The 20,620-nt window shown below is 40.1% G+C and overlaps 3 protein-coding genes across 14 annotated transcripts in view; all 3 read right to left on the reverse strand.

Annotated features, from left to right (window-relative positions):
- Positions 1 to 368: 368 nt before the first annotated feature.
- LOC117459269 (hyaluronan-binding protein 2-like) lies at positions 369 to 5,296 on the reverse strand. The gene is made up of 13 exons (XM_034099999.2): positions 5,161 to 5,296; positions 4,844 to 4,949; positions 4,516 to 4,608; positions 4,305 to 4,421; positions 4,101 to 4,217; positions 3,900 to 4,010; positions 3,630 to 3,801; positions 3,448 to 3,545; positions 2,283 to 2,670; positions 1,532 to 1,674; positions 1,239 to 1,373; positions 913 to 1,058; positions 369 to 791 (listed from the first exon to the last, which is right to left on the reverse strand). Exons 1-13 carry the CDS (start codon positions 5,218 to 5,220, stop codon positions 624 to 626), a joined length of 1,854 nt encoding a protein of 617 aa, XP_033955890.1. The 5' UTR covers positions 5,221 to 5,296; the 3' UTR covers positions 369 to 623.
- On the reverse strand, positions 5,158 to 12,673 carry LOC117459396 (probable E3 ubiquitin-protein ligase TRIML1; the record flags this gene model as incomplete). Its single annotated transcript, XM_034100177.2, has 5 exons — positions 5,158 to 6,818; positions 6,901 to 7,043; positions 7,123 to 7,169; positions 12,034 to 12,270; positions 12,557 to 12,673. Coding segments are annotated over 5 exons (1,119 nt in total), but the record flags the coding sequence as incomplete, so codon positions are not given.
- A 2,085-nt stretch (positions 12,674 to 14,758) lies between these two features.
- The window catches only part of ablim1a (actin binding LIM protein 1a), a 62,850-nt gene continuing 56,988 nt past the window's right edge, over positions 14,759 to 20,620 (reverse strand). For 7 of the 12 annotated variants that reach the window (XR_011644426.1, XR_011644431.1, XR_011644430.1 and 4 more), the window contains 5 exons: positions 19,078 to 19,201; positions 18,800 to 18,861; positions 18,268 to 18,328; positions 16,038 to 18,017; positions 15,787 to 15,802 (listed from right to left, as the gene is read on the reverse strand). Coding sequence is in view for 1 of the 12 variants with exons in the window: in XM_034100590.1 (XP_033956481.1) it covers positions 15,689 to 15,802; positions 16,038 to 16,118; positions 17,440 to 17,514; positions 18,010 to 18,017; positions 18,268 to 18,328; positions 18,800 to 18,861; positions 19,078 to 19,201 (525 nt within the window). In the remaining 11 variants the exon portion in view is untranslated. Of the gene's footprint in view, positions 15,803 to 15,983; positions 18,018 to 18,267; positions 18,329 to 18,799; positions 18,862 to 19,077; positions 19,202 to 20,620 lie in introns of those variants that run through there. The other 5 variants (XM_034100590.1, XR_004553542.2, XR_011644423.1 and 2 more) reach the window with 5 other exon arrangements.

The following is a 20,620-nucleotide window of genomic DNA, read 5'->3' on the forward strand; positions in this document are numbered from 1 at the left end:
AATAACCAGAACTATGCAAGACATTGTCAGCCTAAAAGGTGGTGACAAAATGTAATCCTGTCGATTATATAAATGATGGTAGTCATACTGTAACTGTGCCATCATCACTGATGCATTTGAACACATTTCTTCAATGAAGGATTGGGATGGGGGTTATTTTCCAACATTCCTCTCAAAACTGACTTACAATTATAATGTAATTCCTGTTGAGAGACTAAGAAAAACTGAGCTTGAGTACTAAGAAAATATGACACCATTTCCCATGTCTCTGGTTTGTCACATTTGAAATGTATTAAGTGTTTTCCTTTTTCTCCACAATGGTCATTTTAATACATTTTGGATCACCTTGGCTAGAATAAAAGTAAAGATTCAGGGGAAAAACAAAGAAATATGACATTTATTTGATAGTAGATTTCAGAATGTTGATCTGTTCCTGACGTAACACATTAAACAGAAATGACACATTTTCTTAATTTCTTAGGATGGTTGTATTAAGAAGCATAGGAATTTAAAATGGTATTTGATTACAACAGCGTATAACCAAAAAGCGAAGTCATGATGAGTAAGACTTGCTAACCAAGTCCTTTCGCTACACTGGCAAGATGCTGAGTAAGAGAGTTTGCTTATGCAGATTCTGCTTGAGTCTCTGACTTGATCCAGTCCAGGAAGTGAGTGACCCTTGTGTAGACCCCGGGCTTGTTCTTCCTTCCACATTTGTCTCCCCAACTCACCAGACCATAAATAACGCTGTTGGTGTTCTGCTCACATGTTAATGGTCCTCCAGAATCACCCTGAAACACGAGCAAACAGCTGACCAGATAGCATAAACACACACACGTTTTAAAAGTTTACTGCAGGAAAGTAAGTAAGTCATGCAGATATTTTCACCGATGGGAATTTTCCTCTACTAACCTGACAGGAATCTACCCCTCCCATCAGGTGGCCAGCGCAGAACATCGTGTCATCCAGGACGCGGCCATAAATATCGGGTTCAGCGCACTTCTCCTGGTTAATCAGCATTACATTGGCCTCCAGCAGGTGGTTGGAACCAGTTTCAGCTGCAGAGAGAAGGTAGAACAATTAACAAATGCAACAAAACTGTCATACAGAAGCCGCTTCTAACTTCAGGGGTTGTGTGCAAATACAGATTAAGGATATACATAAAACAAACAATCAATCCTCTAAAATAAAGTAATCTTAATTTGATCAAGTGTATGAATATGTGAAAATGGCCTTACAATCTTCTGTGGCACCCCATCCAGAGATTTTACACTCCATCCCATCAGGCAGCTGGGCATCAGGCAGACAGGCGGTCTTCACAAACTGAGTCTCATTGGCACAAACACCATCAGTGCCTTCCAGCCTTAATAATGCTTTTAAAATGAAATGTGGATAAGATTACAACAAGTCCTCACATCCAATCCTTATTCAACTATAAAGGATCAAAGCTCAAAAGGATAAATGAAGTCAAAATTCTCTTGTTGGTAAGAAATACGTTGCTTGTATAAAATGAGAGAAAGACTTGGCTCACCTATGTCATTGTAAACAGCTTCACGAGTCTCTCTGTAGTTCTCATGCAGGTTAGCCTCTTGAACTTGTATGACTTGCTCTGTGGGTTCCACATCATTCAGTGACAGACTTCCTAAAACCACCTGCATGTCCATCCTTGGTTGACTGTGCAACAAAAACAAATAACACATGATTCAATAAATATTAAAGCAAAAATACATATTCTTTCTTTTGACCAAATTCTATGTGCCCAGTGTTGGAGATAAGGAATTAAATAGCACTTAGTTTGTGATGCTCAAAGCGCCAAAAATACATACAACAGCAATGCGTGTTCAGAGATCCTGACACAGTTACTCATACATACTGTTGACCCTGTTGTGAGCTTTTTCATCTAGGAACTAGTATCGTTCTACCTTATGGAATGAGGGGATGAGGACCATGGATGAGGGGCTCATGCTTTTGCTTGTGTGAGATTTAACATGAATGGTGTCCTCCGGTATAGTTGCACACTTTCTTCTTTATGGTTCATAGATAAATCTGCTCACAACAAGGTCTGTAAATGATCTTAAGTATAACCACGTCATGATTTCTGGATTGGGACATTACTGTTAAATTGTTTGGGGTATTGAGCACCAAAAGCCAAGTACTGTCTAGTTACATTAAGCTTAAGAGAAGGCTGGAGGTTGAACTGTCCCTTTTATGTGATATGTTTACCATTATCAGCCAATGTGTTGTGTTTTTTGCTGATTTGCACTCAATAGTTTGGTGCTTACATGCAGTGTCCAGCCGTCAGCACCCAGCAGCTCTCGATGAGAACTCCTCCACAGATGTGTGTGAAGCGCCGGTTGGAGTTCTTTGGTTTCACTTGCAGGGACACCTGCCAGGGTACTGCCCCGGGAGGGACCTTCAGACCCCCAAAGATTCGGATAATATTTTTTTTTGGCTGAGCCTTCCCGCAAGTGGCGAACTGCTGCAGTCCAGAGGTGGCGGTAGGGACGAAAGTCTCCTTAGCTGGTGTAGGAGAAGTTGTTGGAGCCTGGGTGGGGTCCTCAGGTTTTACCGGGACGATTGGAGGTGTTTCAGGCTGGGGGGCTGGGGTGTCTGTAGGGACGATGATAGTTGGGACGATGACAGTTGGGACGATGACAGTTGGCGTCTCACCTGAAAACACATGCACAAGAAGATGACAGAAGAAAGTGCATTTTTTCAGGGGAGACACTGCAGAAGAATGGGGTAAAACATTTAAATAATAGATTACAACATTTAACTTCCCAAGTTGATTATTTAAACAAATTCTAGTTTGTATTACCATTTTCCTCAAATTAAATGTTTAAATATGCAAATGAGGCATTATCTCATGAGAGCTTGAAATGTGCTAAATTGCAATTGGGTGTAACATGTTTACATATTAGAGTAAAAGGTTTTTAATTCAACTTTGAACTGAATTGTTTTGTATTATTATTTTATTCGTATATATATGTGTGTATATACTTTTTATATGAGTTGGTATTAAGTGTTTTGTTATGTGTTACCTGATTACCTGGGAAGGGGGGGGATAGTATTGTTTTTATTTGTACATTTTCTATGTTGAAGCATTTTGAGTTACCTTTGTGTATGAAAAGTGATATACACATAAAGTTCATTGGATTTGATCATGCTCAGGAGGCCAACAGTTCATTTCAAACTGTAAAATGTATGTGTGGAAATGTAGAGCTATTTGTGACATGCTCCTGGACGGTCAATCAATCAATCAATCTAATTGTGTTTATATGGCTCAGTATCAGAAATGACAGTTGTCCAAGGGGGCTTTAGTTAGAGCATAGCACGATGAATTAACACTCTACAGCAGTCTGCATTGATCTTTGAATTCATGTCAGTGATTCTCACAGTATCTGCCTATATCTGCGTTTCTGCATAGTGGCTCGTCTGAAGCTTTACCTGTTGGTACGGGACACTCTGTGACATTACAAGTGTCCCACAACAACCTGGGGCCTTTTCTGTAGAAGCACCAGGGCATCGATTCTCCGTCTGGGTTTCTGTGTCATAGAAACATTTGTGAGTGAGCATCCTCCTGTAGATGTCCTCTGCTATTATACTTATTAATGTTATGTTCTCCCTACCTGCAGAAGTTGTGAGGGCCAAGTCCATCTTGGTCCTCGAAGGAGTTAAAGGGATCCACTCCTTTCTCCAGGATGAAGTGAGAGTTCCAGTAGAGGCATTCGTGGTCGTCATCTGTCTCACTCACAGTGCCACGATACGACTCTCCGTCACCCACGTAGCAGTCATCTGGGCCTAAGACATTTACCTCACCCAGTCAGTATATGAGTAAAATTATGCATATATTGGGTTGTGAGAAGAAAAGTAATATTTTCATATATTGTCGTATTTACCAACATGGCAGAAACGTCCTCTAAACCCTGCTGGGCACTGGCAGTCAAAGTCATTGCCTTCATTGACGCATTTTCCACCATTCCGACATGGATTAGGCTCACATAATGAATCTTTGTAGAGAAACAGTTCACAGTGAAAGTGTGCTCACAATAACTGTAGCAACTTGTTGAAACATTTTTTGGACAAAGACCAATTCTTACAGCTTCTGCAGTGTGGAGGCTGGAAGGGCGCCTTGCATTTGCACTCGTAGTATGGGTGAGTTGAAGTCAGGACACATTCACCACGCCCGCACCTACCTCTTCTACAAGCCTTTGGACCTGTGATGATACGGTAGTTTTAACTTACCGTTGCTTTATACAAAGACATGGTAGAAAAACATGGTACTAATTGTCTTTTTTACAAACCTCTCTGGCATTTCTTTCCCTTGAAATGTTTGGGACAATCACATTCAAAGTTCCTTTTCTTTCCCTCTTTTTCCTCACACACCCCATTGTGGAGGCAAGGGTTTGGGTCGCAATGGCCTAAGAAATGAGAAAAGTCAAGAGGGGAACATAAGCTGGAATCAGAGCTTTCCAATATTATGTTGACAGGCTATCTGAGTTTGAACTCTCTTACCTTCTGGCTCTTGAAGTTCAAAAAGCCAGTCGGAATTTGATTCGTCATCATCGTCATCATCCCCAGCTCCGTCCAGGATCGTAAAGAATATGTCTAAAAAGATAATCTTACTTAATAAATTGTAAAGTATTATTGCCATCCTCCCACCTTTACCCTTTAAAACTAAATGTCACAAATGATTTAGCATTCATGCTCAAATCCAACAAGTGAAAATAATCAGAATTTACATGAATGGTAAAAAAACAATAATATATTCATCCCTAATTGCACATCATAGGAAAATATATAAAAATGAGATACATCAAAAGTACAACACAAACACACTAACCGTTAATTATGTCCTCAAATCTTCCTCTTTTTTTGTCGCGTTTATGATGCCCATGTCCTCGAAGCTCATCAGCATGATGATCATGTTTTTTCTTTTTGCGTTTTAGCTGAATAATAATTTGACAGTACCCCATTAGTCATAAGTATAAAAGATAATGTGCAGTAGAAATGTGTTGCAGTGAATGTATCTTGTTTAACAGAAACTTCAAGATACTGTTGATACATTTTATTAAAAATCCTTATCAAACAACATTACGAATAACACTCAATACATTTGCTAAATGCTACACAATTGCTGTATATACAATGAATACATACTTCAGCAGGTATGAGGAGCACCGCCAAGAAGAGGCAAAAGAAGAGGAGCTTTAGGTTCATGATGGCAGGGGCTCAGAGGACTTCCAGAAGAGTGAGATGGGAGTGCACTGCTTGGCAGATCACTGCAACTTTTCTAAGCATTTGGTTAAGTTCACTAACCTTTGATCCTGCTGGGTTCAGTGCCCCTGTTGGTGAGTCACATTTATCGATTTTAACTGTGCTCTTGGAAACTTGTTTCTCCGTGATGAAGGCAAAACATGTTAGTGAATGCTTAAAATAGACCCAAAGAAATTGTAAGAAATGTTGACCCTCTTGAAAAAATGTCGACCCTCTTGAAACATTTTCCCTTATTAAAATTCATTATAACACATTTTGAACAAACAGCATAACTGAGTACTCAGTTGCAACATTAAGGCTCAAAGAGCATATTTGCCAATTGTTTGTTTGAGTATAGACTTTGAATGTAAATAAACTCAGTGCATTTCAGGATAAGTTTTAGATCTCGTACAACATACAAAATCAGTAAAGTGTATTCCTTACAGTGTACTCACAATCAAAATTATCACTTATATACAATTATCACCAACTTTTATGACTTTCAAGTCACCTTTTATAAACAAGACTTGTTATAAAGAACTGTTAACTAAATATGCTTCAATATGATCCTTTCTCTTAGTTTATTAAATGTAATGTGCAGTGAGATCTTGTTCAAAAATAATGTATATGCTGTAATCCTACTTGACATATTTACCACATTGTACCTATTTGTCATATATATTCCATTATTTAAAATAGGGCTTTAGTATCAGCAAGAGTAGCCTACCCCTTTCTATTGAGGCCCCCTTTATAAAGGGATTTATTATAACTAATAGCTTTAATATATGTCAATGAAGAACTTAATGTTTTATAAATTATGTCTATCCTCCTTTAACATGAAACATTTAGTAAACTCATAATTGTATAACAAATTAATTAGGAAAAAACATTGACCTCTACCTATAACTTATAAACATTTATAATTAGTAAATAATTGGAAAGTGATGCCTCAGCAAGGAATTACGTAAAATAAATGTGTGGAGCCACTCATCCTTGATCACTAGTAGGAGATGAAGCATTACAGATCACAATAGGATTAGCATTGGCGCCCTTGTGGTCATGACCCGGACACACGGCCAGGTGGAGGCTGTCTGAGAAAGTTCCTGCACAGAAGGAGAACAGCGGAGTCATGTTCTCCGCCTCAAGAAACGTCACCAATCCAGCGGGGAAACTACACAGAACACCAATCCGGCTGAAGCGTTTCGTGAAAGGCAGCTGATGGGGCAACCCTCCGTGCCAGGCTGTATACTCCCCATCAAAGAACTCCACGCACCAGGACTCAACCCCCCGGCCCAGCCAGCAGTCCTCTGTGTTGCCCTTTCGGGGAATGCTGGGATAAGTGACGCCTAGCTCCCAGTATGTCTTCTCACTCACATCGATCTCCCAGTAATGGCGACCACAGCTGAATCCTTGCACGCTGATGACATTGAGGGTGGTGTCAAAGCGTCCAGGGAGGTCCGGGAGTTGCTGCCAGGTGTCGGTGTAGGTGGCACTGTCACCCCGGGGGGAGATGATCAGTTTTGGGTGGGACGTCTCTGGATCCAGATACACCTGGCTGAAATCTGGAGACACAATTGAATCAAGTTTTATACAGACAGAAAACTAAAAGCTCAAGTTGTGTTTATGAATATATATAACACTGACAACTGTGGGTGAGTTTCCTGATTAAAGGGGTCTGTGAGCTGATGAACAGCAGCATGTTGTGGGTGAGGCTGAGGATCTGGTCAGCTTTAACTTCATCCAGGCTCACACTGCTGGGGTCTGTCCTGTTCAGCAGATCCATCACTCTGGAGGAGGCAGACAGCAGAGAGATTAGCCGCTGCTAATGCTACTGTTTTCATCATTGGTTTTGTTTTGATGCCATACCTGTCCACTGTCTCTGTGTCCTGCTGCTCAGGGAATGAGAAGAAAGACTAAGGAAAAATGCAGAAAAATTAAGATCAAATGAACTTTGAAAGGAAAATGTTTGGTTTCAATACACAAAAGTATGGAAGCCCTAAGATGCCAGAAAGATTATTCTGGTGATCAATTTTCTAAGGCTGATCTAAATAGTTGTCTGTCCTGCTATTATGATTCATGTCATGATATATGTATTTGCCCTGTGCTGTGTGTTGTACTTGTTATTGTCTGTTTATTGTATGTTGAATTGTATGGAACAAGCTGTAATACTCTGCACTGAACACGAATTCCACCAGCCTGGCTGTGTGGTCATTAAAGATTCTAATCTAATGTGAAAACAAAGGTTTTGCCGGGAAAAAAGTTGATTATTTTTCTTTTCATCTGTGATAAAGATAGGAACGTTTTCATCTTACTATAATGACAGACCTCAGTGTGTGTATGTTTGAGTTTGGATTATCTCGCTGTTAGGAAAATATCACTCGTCACCGGCTTGATCTTCAATATCAGGATACATGTATTTTTTATCCTTGCAAGAATGGAAGTATAGTCATCACATACAGAGCTGCATGGGACACAATTGTTCCCAGAACAGTGTCCTTCACAGTGGCGGCACTAGGGGGTGGCTACTTGGGCTCAAGCCCCGGATGTTTTCTGAAAAGCCCCGGATGTTTCACTTAAATAAATAAATAAAAAATATTTGGTTTTTTTGGTTGAAAATGTCTCGGGAGTAATGTGCAGTACCGGAGTCCACCAGAGAGGCAGCCGCTGCGGGACATTAGCCTGCGTACTGCGTAGCCTTCCCTGCCCTGAAGAAGAAGTGATCCTTCCTAGTGCCTGACAAGTTTTAAGCCAATAGCCTATAAAGTTATGGATTTTATAAAGCCACAAGCTGCAGCAGCAGCAGTATCAGCAGCTGACAACAATGTCATCACCAGCAGTGAAGAAATGGATGATGTTTCAGGTTTATGAATCTAATGGTGATATCTGCACTCTGGCTGAGTAAGAAGTGAAAAAGAGTGATGTAACGTTAATGTTATAGCTAACATGGAGTAACCACACTAAGTATACCCTTATATGTTAGTATGTATACAGAACATGACTACAAATTATCCTAATATGTAACGTTAACCCTTCATACCTCAGTCTACTTTTAAGACACCAAAATAACGTATTCCAATTTTTATTTTGTTTTCGCACGTGGAATTATACCGGCTCTCGTTTCAGTACACATAACAACGGAACCATAGCAACGGAACTGACAGGCAACGGAACTGACAGGCAACCCTCTGAATCAGACTCCGATTGGCTGTGACTGCATCCAGTCAGAGTGTCCGATTCAGAAACGTGACTCTTACACTCTTTACGTCACAAACAAAGATGGTGGATGAGAATAGATCTATAAAACGATAAGCAATGCCCCAAAATCAAGGTGAGACTATCCGCATCCTTTAAAACTCTACGCACATTAGTTTCACCGAAATAAGGAAACGACTGTATTTGAGTGAGTTAAGGCAATAGTTTGCTTCATTAAAGGGTGTTAATGAATAAGTGATCTCCAGTGCCTTTTGTCCGCTTTAAGGCGAGACACCCCAGGTGAATAGGGTAATTTTTTTAACTTAAAGGTATCAGCTCGACATTTCTCCAGTTAATTACTTACAATAAGGCAATTGTCTTTTGTATTACAAGTTTTCTGAAATAGCATGTTTAAATATGCAAATTATCCATTATCTCATTAAATATGCACATATTTTAACACATTTCAGGAATCGAAATCTGAATTTTGGATAAAGCCAGATTCAAAATTATTGTTTCATTTTGTAGTCATATTAGTATCTAAGGCTTTTACAGAAGGGATATTGGATATCTCTTTTTATCACTCCATAAATCAGAAAATACTGTCAACAGCCCTGAAATATCAATTTTCGCCATGTTTTTAGGTGTATAATGTTGTATAATTCAGGCTATGAATGAAATATGAACAAACCCTTCTGTAAAAGCCTTCATAATATTGATAGGAATATAACTGGAAGGTCTGGTGTATCTACGTGCTACTGAAGTTGAAATTTCGAACTCAGAGTAGGAGAAAAAACTCATTTTGAGAAAACGACCTTTAAAGATTGCAGTGAGGCGCTAGCTAAGCCCTCCTGTTCTTTGGATGATAGCTTGCGCATCGACGCACTCCGTGAAGGTATTTCATGTTTGGGGTCATTTGTTTTTTGTATAACCTTGCTTCGTGCAAGTGACAATTGTTGTCGTCTTCTCTGTGAACGTTTTTTTCGCCGTTCTTTTGCCATTTTGAGATTTCAATTTCTAGCGGAAAGCTAACCAGGAAGTGTTTTAGCACACCACGTGACGCATCTGAACGAATCACGTTGTCAGAAATTGACACCAGCCAATGAGATTTCGTTTCTTGGTTTAAGACCCCTTTGTGCTTTCACGATTGGTTGCTGATACAAAGGAAATGACCATATTTGGATCCGATGAGATTGTGCAGGAGAGACACAGCTTTCCAGCGATACCTCTGTTGACATGGTGCACACAGCGGTCGCGGTACTTTATGTTACGTTAGAATGCTAACTTTTGGTGAATTTAGGAGAAATCTACAGACGCAAACAGACAAACTATAGTAAAATAAACACTTAAATGTGTATTTTGTACGTGTTCCTTCCAAAAGCCTGAAAGAAAACATGTTATAGAATCAAAATAGCACAAAATCTCAAAATTGACCAGTACTTGAAAAACGATGTCTTTGCCTGCCGTGTCTCGCCTTAAGGTATTATTAAGGTAGGGTTAATGTTGCTCTCAAAGTGCACCAGATTGATGCTTTTAACTTTAATATTTAAAAAAAAAAAAATCTTCCCGAGGGAGCATGCCCCCGGACCCCCCTAGAGGAGGTGACGACCCCCCACCCCAAAATAGCACTTCACCCCTGCACCCCCCCCAACAACTCCTGGGCTAAGCCCCGGATCTCCTACAAACCTAAATCCGCCACTGGTCCTTCACATGCCTTACATACAAGAGAGGGTGTATCACTGTCACAAGATGCATGAATACCGGTTCAAAGCAGTATTCTATGCTAAATTCAGATTAGCTAAGGCCCACGTAAACTATAAACACGACAGTCATATGTCTATCTCCATAGAGGCTGAATCATCATGTTGTCACATAGCTACTGTATCATCTGCCTAAAACAGTAGGCGTTTCTCAATCGCGAGTACGCTTGCTTGGTAGCACATGTCTTCCGAGCGTCTTGCTTCAGAAGCGAGGCAAGAATACTTCCTAGCCTCGGAAAACGAAGAGTGGAACAGGCTAGCACGTGTGCAGGTGTGCGTCATATGAGAGGCCCCATCTTACATTTTCCGCCACAGATTTGGGGAAATTGGTCCGTGCGCAAAGCATTGTGGGGATTTTAAGACCGCAGAGTCTACACATGTGCAGCTTTGAAACTTCTCGCTACGAAGTACGACGGGCTCGGTAGAATTCCAAGTATGCTGGATATTGGAACAGTACTTCGGCGGCACTCGATGACGTAGTATGCTTGAAATAGTGGCTCTGGAGTGGCTCTGGAGCAGCTTTACTCGCGATTGAGAAACACCCCAGGGCCGTTTCTCAATCGCGAGGATACTTGCTTGGTAGCACATGTCTTCCGAGTCACTTCCTTCATAAACTAGGCAAGAATCCTTCCTGGCAATCGGAAAACGAAGAGTGGAACAGGCTAGCAAGTGTGCAGGTGTGCGTCATATGAGAGGCCCCGCCTTACATTTTCCGCCATAGATTTGAGGAAATTGGTCCGTGCGCAAAGCATTGTGGGGATTTGAAGGACGCAAAGTCTATCCATGTGCAGCCTCGAAATTACCCCCAAACCAAGGACGCGGCTTCGGTGAAATTCCAAGTATGCTGGAGATTGGAACAGTCCTTCTGCGGCACTCGATGACGTAGTGTCCTTGAAATATTGGCTTGGAAGCCAGTTTCCTCGCGATTGAGAAACGGCCCATGTGTCCTGACGTTCTTCTAGGTAATCATACATCCGGTTACGTACACAGCTACGTAGGGCCTTTGTTATCATGTGCTACTCTGATATTGGAAGAGTACATTCAGTATTTTCCCAACACTCGCCAAATCTTAGTCCGATCACTTCACGTTTGGCATGTGTGTTGTTGAGGCCCCGAGATAGTGAAGTGGCAATTTGGATCAGAGGTTCTGTAAAAAACGTTGGTTAAAACCTGCACTAATCCGCAAAACTCTAGACGCGCATCAAAAACTATATAACAGGGTACCACGTCCGCATAGCGCCAAGATCAGATTGAGTATGATGTCTTTCACAAATTTGCACACCTGACTGTGACAGAATGGACGAAGTTTTTTCATGTTAAACAAGCGGCATGTTTCCCCTGTAACATTACGGTACATCTACATTTGCTGCATAAGGCCTGCGGTATGAACATTTAATGGGGCTTTGACTTTCTGCTATAACATTTTCATGGAAGCTTTGGCCCTCATGATGCGTAGCATTGCCTACGTAAATGTGTGCATAGACTCACTTCAAAACGCAAGGAGCAGCGGCACCAGCATACCAAAGCAGGCACTTCACTAGTGATGATATATGATTAAAAGCATTCATGTTTACTTCCAGGTCAGTAACTCAATGCGCTTTTAACACAACGTACAAAACCCACAGTATATGTTTCCAGCTGTTTCACAGATGAAAAAACATTTAAAGAAAGTAAGAAATATTTTCCAACAAAACCTTTTGCACCCGTTCTTAAGTCTTTATCAAAGGAGAGAAATTCATTGTAATGTTAACGTGCCTCTCAGGGCTTCCATACCGATGACGATGTAAATAGGAAATATTAGGCCCACATGACTTGTGGTCATCACCATTGTATCATGCTCGGTGTCTGACTGGGCCATAATTGCCACAGTGAGTCTGGCCAGGTCCTGCTCTATCTCCTGAATCAGAGAACAGTTCCTTTCCATGAGCCCATCCAGAGCAGAGACAGCGGCGCGCTCCTCCATCTCCAGGTGGGACAGGGTGATCCTCAGGTCCTCGTCCAGGGCCGCCTGGATCTCTCGATACTTCCGTATGATTTTCTCTCTTATCACAGAGGACTTTTTCTGAGTCAGGCATAAGCATTTATCAGTTTATTATACTGCCGTATCACTAGCGAAGCCATTTTGTATATATATAAATGTGTCTGTTGATTGTGTATATAGGATATACATATTTGGATACATATATATATATTTTTTATATATTTGTATTTTTGTATTCGGGATTGTGGGAAACGGTAACTGAAAGATTGACAATAAAGTTGACTTTTACTTTGATTTTCAAATACTATATAACTATAAAGACAGAAATAATACAATTTCAACACTAAGTAGTCTCAACACAACTTACTGTGATTTCTGATTGCCGTGCAGCCAGTTTTTTCAGTCTGTATTTCACTGCATCCCTTTGCCTCTTCAGACACTCTTGGTGCTTTTCTAATGTCTCCTGTAGAAAGAGATTCACAAATATTCACTACAGCTCATTTTTACAAAGTCAGACATATTGTTTGTGGTGAAGTGAAGAGGCAGAAGCAGTTTATTGTGCGATATATATGTGGAAAGCTACAAAGCCGTGTGAAAAGTTGCTCTGACGTTCTTGTAGGACAACAATATCCATGTCAAAAAACTGCCATATACATATTATATAATAATACTGTTTTCCAATTATGCTAGGTCAAATATTTTAAGAAAACTCAGTACTGATTGTCACTTGTAATAAATATGTATTAATTTGTATTTACTTTAAATGGCAGTTTGTTGACATAATGACACTAAAGGGGAAAAATGAAATGATTTTCTGTAATGTATACGCAAAGTGTGTGCTTTATCAAAAATAACATGAGAAAATGGAGCAAGGGCTCCAGATTGAAAGCATGATATATTGAAACCATGATGTTATGCCATTGGATCAAAAAAGTGTGTTTTAATGGGTCAAATTGAAGACATTTGTTTCCTTTTGGATCTGAGTATCTGTATTTTGTCTACACAGTTTATTAAGGACTTATAATAGGAACTGAGGTTGAACATCCCAGCAAAAAAAAAAAAACACACACACGTTAACATGGCAAAAATGTTTAAAATATATATAAATATATAGCCAAAAATGTCCCATTCTCTCTGCATTTTAAGACAGTATATTTAAACAATCAGTTTATTGTAGCAGCATTGCATGCACTGCTGTGTTGCTGCCACCCAATCAGAAATGTTGCCCATTGATTTCCTCATTGCCATTATATGACCTGCAAGCTGCAGTGTTGTGAAACCAGAGGCAGCCATCAGCCCTCCATAAGTGTCAATGTTTGTCAGTGCTGCCTTCTCCACGAGGAAATGATAATTGTTGTGTCAACTTCACTCAAATGTGTCCCACTATAATTCGCTCTGTGACTGAACGAGGTCACACAGCAGCTCTCTGAATAAGTGATGCATTTGATACTTAAGGAGAATAATTTGAAGCCCCAACTAGCACATGTGTGCACTCCTTAATAAAAATGATTTATGCTTTACACCACCCTATACATTTTCAAGAGTATACCATGGTTTTCTGAAGTGTTAAAGTCTCCCTCCACACAGAAGTAAATTGAGCTTATTGTTACCTCACTGTGCAGGATGTATATGTACACCATTAACACTCATCTGGTATATGAGGAATGTTTCTCAGTGATCAATTTAAATGTATCTGGATTTTTTACAGTAAGTTAAAAAGATAAGATGCAATTTAAAACAAAAAATGAAGCAACTTTAAACAAACTTGAAATAAGTTATACATTTCTTGAAAATTGGTCACTTATTTCTTACCAAGTCTTATTAGTATTTCATTCGCAATTCTTCTTTAAAATATTCTGAGATTGTGTTAGCAATCTGTTTGGAGATGTGTGTGTGTGAGAGAAACTCCTGCTGGAGGGAACTTTGGGATTGTAGATATATAACACCCTACAGGAGAGGGAAACGCCCAAATATAGGGCCTTTTTAAAAAACAGAAGGCTGTTTAGTGTTCACAGTGATACTTTATGTTTCTCAAGCATGAGTTATATTTAATTCCAACCACACCAATATTGAAATATGAACAGATAGTTTTTTCTTGCATTTGTTTTGAAACTGAAACTGTTACATATGCAGTATATAATGAGTTGTAAATCGGTTTTCCACAAACAATCTCTAATGGAGTTTGGCAGTGCTACAGTATGAGAAGATTGACTGTATTTGTACTGTGTGGTTATTGTTCACTGCTCTGTGTGTTGACATCAAAGGAATGTCCTCCTAACCCAACTTTTTCGCCAACGCAGCAATATAAACCCTTGCTATTTGTATTGAGTAAAAAGCCAAGTTCATGTAAAAAGAGATTTCACCACAGGGGCCCCAACTAATCAGTTTGTGTAGAAAGCAAATAGAGTCCACCATCTGACTGGCCGTATAAAAGTAACCCAGTCCTAAGACTACCTTTCACCCTGTGAAGCACAACAGAAGCTGTGTGTTTATTGGTGCGATGCAAAGAAGAAACCAGAGAACAGAAAAGAGGCGGAGGGTACCTTTGAAATAGCTGAGGATCATATGGTTCATGGTGATTTAAAGCTTTATTGGCTTAAATTTCAATACAACAAATGGCAGTGTGGGTTTTTCATTTATAAAACAGTACTTCCAAATACAGTTGATTCTCACATTGGGTGTTTTTTATATTTGTTGGTTACTGTATTTTGGATACGGCACTAAAATATATTTAAGATTTGTACTTCCAATACATGTAAAGGGAATGTGTCTGGCCATGTTTATGAGAGCCTGAGAAGAGAGACATTTTATTTTTGTCAGGGTCAGATGAATGTTTGGATTGTACAGAAGCAAGGGGAGGGGACTGTCAATGTGTAGGGGTTTCCATGGAGATCTGGTAAAACAGTTGATGGGTCAGCTCACTGCTTTCCCTGTGGCTTTTTAAATTTATTTTATTCAAGACTCATTGAGCCGATCCTTGCGAACTTTGGGCAAAATCAGTTTCAGCCCAAGCGTTGGGAAAGCGGACACATGTTCAAGCTACGAGCATGGGCATTTGGTAATGGCGCCATGAGGTTCTACCGTACTTACAAAGTTCCACAGGAATCAACAGCAACAAATAGTAGGAAGAAACAAGCAAGAAAGAAAGAAAGGAAAGCAGTTCCACTCGAAGCAAAGCAAGAAGTAAAACAAGCGCAGTCAAACCAAATAACATGAACCTATTTATCAATCATTCTCATTCTTTGTCATTTTTGAACATGGAAAAGATTCCTTGATTCCTGTGCAAATCTAACTAGACAAATCCTTCAGCTCACAGTCTCAGGAAGCTTCAGAGCAACACAAAAAGTTCAGTCCATCTTGTGGCTTCCTTGAATTATGCCAGGATAAAACAAATATCCTCCAGAAGAAAAAGGAAATAAACCCAAAAACCTACATCTAGATTACAGTTTGTTGTGTGCTATCTGGATGAATGTACAGTATGTGCATGCTGCTCTGAGTGCTAGAAGAGCTTGGCCTTCTTTTTCATGTCGTTGCGTTTCCACAGGGGAAGCCTGTCAAACTCCTGGACCTCCATTCCAAAGATGTCAAAGAACAATTCGGGTGCTAAGTGGCGCTAGAAATTGAGAACAAAGGTGGAGAAAACAAAGGAGGGGAGGGGGAGGGGGGAGGGAGGGAGGGGAGTGTTCGTGGTTAGCACCAAAGCCACAAAAAAAGTTTCCCACAGCAAAAATGACAAGAAGCAATGGATGCACATTCCTTGATACAAATTGTATTTGTGTAACATTGTCATTTACACAAAGTAGAGAATTCCAGTATCAATTGCGGACAATCAGGTGGAAATCTGATACCTCCAGTCTGGTTCTGTCCACATCCCTGGGCAGTTTAGCTCTCCCTCTACTGGTTATCATGAGCATTTCATAGGGATACACCTTCAGAAGGAGACACCGAGTCAGTGAACACGTCAAAACTACAGGCTAGAGTTAAGCTTCACAGACCATTTAAATCCGACAAAAGGAATAAAATGTGAATATTTTTGTAGTTCTGATTGGGACAGAGGGAACAGTGGGTGGGAGTGAGAGGAGGCTGCCTGGGAGTGAGAGCCGTTGTTTAGGTTGTAGAGGAGAAATGCAGGTGCTGTGGTGTGCACACTTTTGTTGTTGTACAAACGTGCAATAGATTAGGCAAGGGCAAAAACATGAAAACAGAGTTATTTAACAGCTGTATTTATTAAGTTATTTACCGCAAACACAATAATGTAGGCTAAGTAAATCCACACGGGAATGATTTTCCTGGAAACTGAGGTACTTGTACTTTTTCTAAATAACTAATCCCCTCCTGAATCTGGCAAATGGTTGTTGTTTATTTAGCTGAAATGCTCAATAATAAACAACTAGAAGTTATTTGTCACCAACTCATATCCACACAGTTATGTAAAATGTCTTATATACTATGCAGTATATAGTGATATGAGTTGTTTGGATGACAATATATGCGTTTGGAATCTCCACTGTATGCTGCATACAGTATCCAGCCTCTTTAAATCAGAGCTATGTGCAGATGAGCATGGGGAAGCCAGCATGGAGAAGCCAGCATGCTAAGCGTGACTCAGCTCCAGAAGCAACATGCTAAATCATAAATGTGAGTCTTTCACCTCCAGTAAAAAAAAACCTTTTAGTTCCCTATTTCTTCCACCAATGTCCCTGCCCTACAAGGCTAAATACAACTTAATCTTCCTGTTTTGGGCTGGTCTCTTTGTTTGAAAGTGTGGTTAGTCTATATCTAAATTAGTTGCAAAATGTCTCCTGGTTTGGCTAAATGCTCTAAAAGGGGCTAGTGGGGTTATATGAGGTACTTACCGACCGATGTGGGTATTTCTCTGTAAGTGGGGCAGCAGCTAAATGTATTATATCTACCTGCAGCTGCTATTTATGCTTTGTTAAAAGCCGCCATGCCTCTATTGACAAAAAACTGTATTTTGACTTTGAAGATCAAGAAAATCACTGGTATACTGCTACCTACATCGCCTAGTTTGAAATTATTATGGTGTGATTTTGCCTAGCTTCCGTGTGCACTCCAAAAAACGAAGTTAAAACTAAATAATACACTAAGTACGATTAAGTACCTCATACAGCCCCACTATAAATAATTGTACCTATCCTGTTGAATAAGTGAACAATGTAGGGATTTTGTATATATATTTCAGTGCAGATTACAATGTTGTCATCAGTGCAAAAAGGAGAAGATACTTGCTTTTGGTTCCAACATATTAGGCATAGATACTCCCCTGTCCATCCTTGCAAGTGCTGCACGGCCATCCTTAATGTGCTAAAGCATAGAACATACACACATGTAATATAGTGGAAGGGGACTGTATTTTAATGGTATGAATGTGTCCACTAATGACTGCGGGTGCAGTGGTCACTGGATGGAGCTTGGATACAGTTCACGTTTTTAAGAAGTATTTGAGATGGAGAATGTTTTCTGAATGTGTCTGTAATTTTTTTTATCATATATTTAAAATATGACATTTAGCTTGAGTCAAAACATTGGAAAACAACACACAAAACAAGACATGAGGCTATGATTGCACATTGCATTTACAGTACACTGGCTCAGCTACTGGGCAGTGCATGTTTTAGCATTTCAAATCACTGCACTGCATGCCCTGTAGTTGACATTTACTCCAACAGTGATGCAAGCATGTAGCAGGAGTGGGCGGTGTGAATTCAGGGCAAGGTGCCTCTTGTAACCCATGAGCAAGCAAATATATGATGCAAGGTGAGGAAGCATGCCATGTGAAAAAGCAGATGAGAGACATACCTGAAACTCTGCAGGACAACATGGGACAGAAAATGAGACTCACAGTTAATGGTTTTGCTGTCAAATCCCCTGCCAGGCTACATTCTACAACACTGTTCTCCCTGATGACACATTGTGTGATTCATTATGCAAATATTTGTAAATGCATGTCCCATTTATGTACACGTAGCAAGCGATTTCTGAATATTGATGCTGAATAGCTCTGGTGACATTTGCAAGAGATTAGCTTGTTTGCCACCTTCTGGTAGCAGCTCTCACCTCTGCCTCCCCCACAAATGTCACTGTAGCTGTTGTACTGGGTGAAGTCTGTGGACTGGGGCTGCGGGAAAACAGACAACAGTACATCAAAATCAACATATGGGTATTTTGTTGCTTACTATGAACCAGAATAAGATTTAAGAAGTATTAGGGAAGAAATGCGTTTATAATTATTGTTTCTGGCATTGGAGACAATATGCAATGGATTTAACATGCGACCTCTGCTTATAGGTGAGACATTTTTTTCTGTTTGTAATTTTTCTGCATTTTACGGAAGCCCTGAGGGGCAAAAATATATATATGAACCATTTGCTAAGAGTGATCTAAATTGTTTTCTATTCTGTGTTTATGACTAAGGAACAGGTGAAATAAAAGTTTTACCACGATACTTTAAACACAATGGAACTTATCTTTTCCCCACAGATAAAAAAAAATTCAACATTAGGACTCACGTGCCTCTTACAGCATTAGTATTTAGCTGTTTCTGAAACATAAGCAACAGCTATATTTTTAAGCGTGAGTGAACCCTTACCCGATGCAGCCCGTTCCTTCGATAACCAGGCAGAGAGTTAGTTTGGGTTGGAGAAGTTGGTTCTGAAACATAAATAACGTTCCAATTTATACAAAAGATGATAACTGAAAACAGGAGCATTTACATTAACACAAAATTCAAATCACAAAATTAAGCTATTCCATAACCTAGACATCCATCCATCTGCAAACATCTGAAAGTGTTATATAGAACAGACCATGTTATTACAGTACATTGCTGACAACTCAGGCCCACATTAGCTGATGAGGCTGCTCTACCTGCGTCACAGTCGGTCTGTTTGGGGTCGTAGCGCTGAGCAGAGAGGCTACGTGTGTGACGCTCCCTGATCTGATCTTTTTCCATCTCCTCCTTCAGAATGAGCTTTCCCAAACCAGACTGAATCTACACAAACACACATTTACACACATTTAATAAATACAGTACATTCACGCATAAACATCAATTTATGAGATTTACAAGATCTACAGTATGGCAAATTGTTTGGATAAAGTAAAAAAAAAAATCTCGGAAATGTTGAATAATATAGCCTTAAAGTGGACCTTTCATGCTATATTTGAACAATATATTGTCGGGCCATACCTATATAAAATATATAAATATAGTTTTTTTTTCAAAATACCAAACAGATCCTGCATTTTAGCGATGCCTCATTTCGCTCTATTTGCTCTTTCCAGCCCTGTTTTTGCAGGGGATGATTATGTGACGTAGCTTTAATACAATCAGCTGCTAGGCTGTCAGAAGAGGGGGAGCAAAAAGAGATCTCCATGTTTTATTCTTATATGATTATATAGAATGTGCATTTTGACCCGGTGGCGACAATACCTATTGACGCAGCAACCACTGTAACTACTATTCTTGTTTAATTAGACTTCTCTATTTCAGTTATTCTACTCTGTATAATTGTTCTGTAGTTATTGTAGCTAAAACGGCGCTTTTGAGATTATTTAAATCTCAGATCTGACCACGTGAACCTGTTACACTGCTCTCAGTAGGCAATCAAGGCTGCATTTAAATAGGCAGGGCCTCTCAGCTGATTGCGTGAAGTGTACAACAGCGTTATGTACTCATCTTTCAGCTAAAAAAGCATTCAAATAGCGGATTCAAAAACTGAAGAACTCAGTGTGCATTTTGACCCGGTGGCGACAATACCTATTGACGCAGCAACCACTGTAGCTCTTTCTTCGAGCGTCAGCTTCAGCGTCAGACAGACGAAGACCGACAAAGACATTGGAGTCCTGCGGGAGTCACGAGGGTGGCAAAGAGGAGGCAAATCCTACTCTGATTGAGCTAAGTATTGCTGGTGTCTTATTTTTCTTTTCTTTAGCTTTCTAGCCCCTCATCCTATAATCATGTGTATTTTCTCCATTCCTGTTCATGTGTCTTCTCGCAATTATCACTGGCCCCGTGTATCTCCTAATCGATATAACCGGCCTGCTCTCGTCTATCCCACGTGCTCCACTGACATCCAACATCTAGTTTCAGGCGGCCTGTGGAACTGCCAGTCAGCTGTTCCTAAGGCTGACTTCATCTCTGGCTACGCTTCCCTGCAGTCTCTGGATTTCCTTGCTCTCACTGAGACCTGGATTACTCCATCCAACACATCCACCCCAGCAGCTCTCTCCACAGCATATTCCTTCTCCCATACACCCAGACCCACTGGCAGAGGAGGTGGCACTGGTCTCCTGCTCTCTCCCAAATGGAGCTTTTCCCTCTTCAAGCTACCTAACTTCACTCTTTCCACCTTTGAATTCCATGCCGTCACAGAAACCCATCCTATACAATTAACCATTGTTGTTCTCT

Source organism: Pseudochaenichthys georgianus, chromosome 15 (genome assembly GCF_902827115.2).
Source record: "Pseudochaenichthys georgianus chromosome 15, fPseGeo1.2, whole genome shotgun sequence".
NCBI classification, from domain to species: domain Eukaryota; kingdom Metazoa; phylum Chordata; class Actinopteri; order Perciformes; family Channichthyidae; genus Pseudochaenichthys; species Pseudochaenichthys georgianus.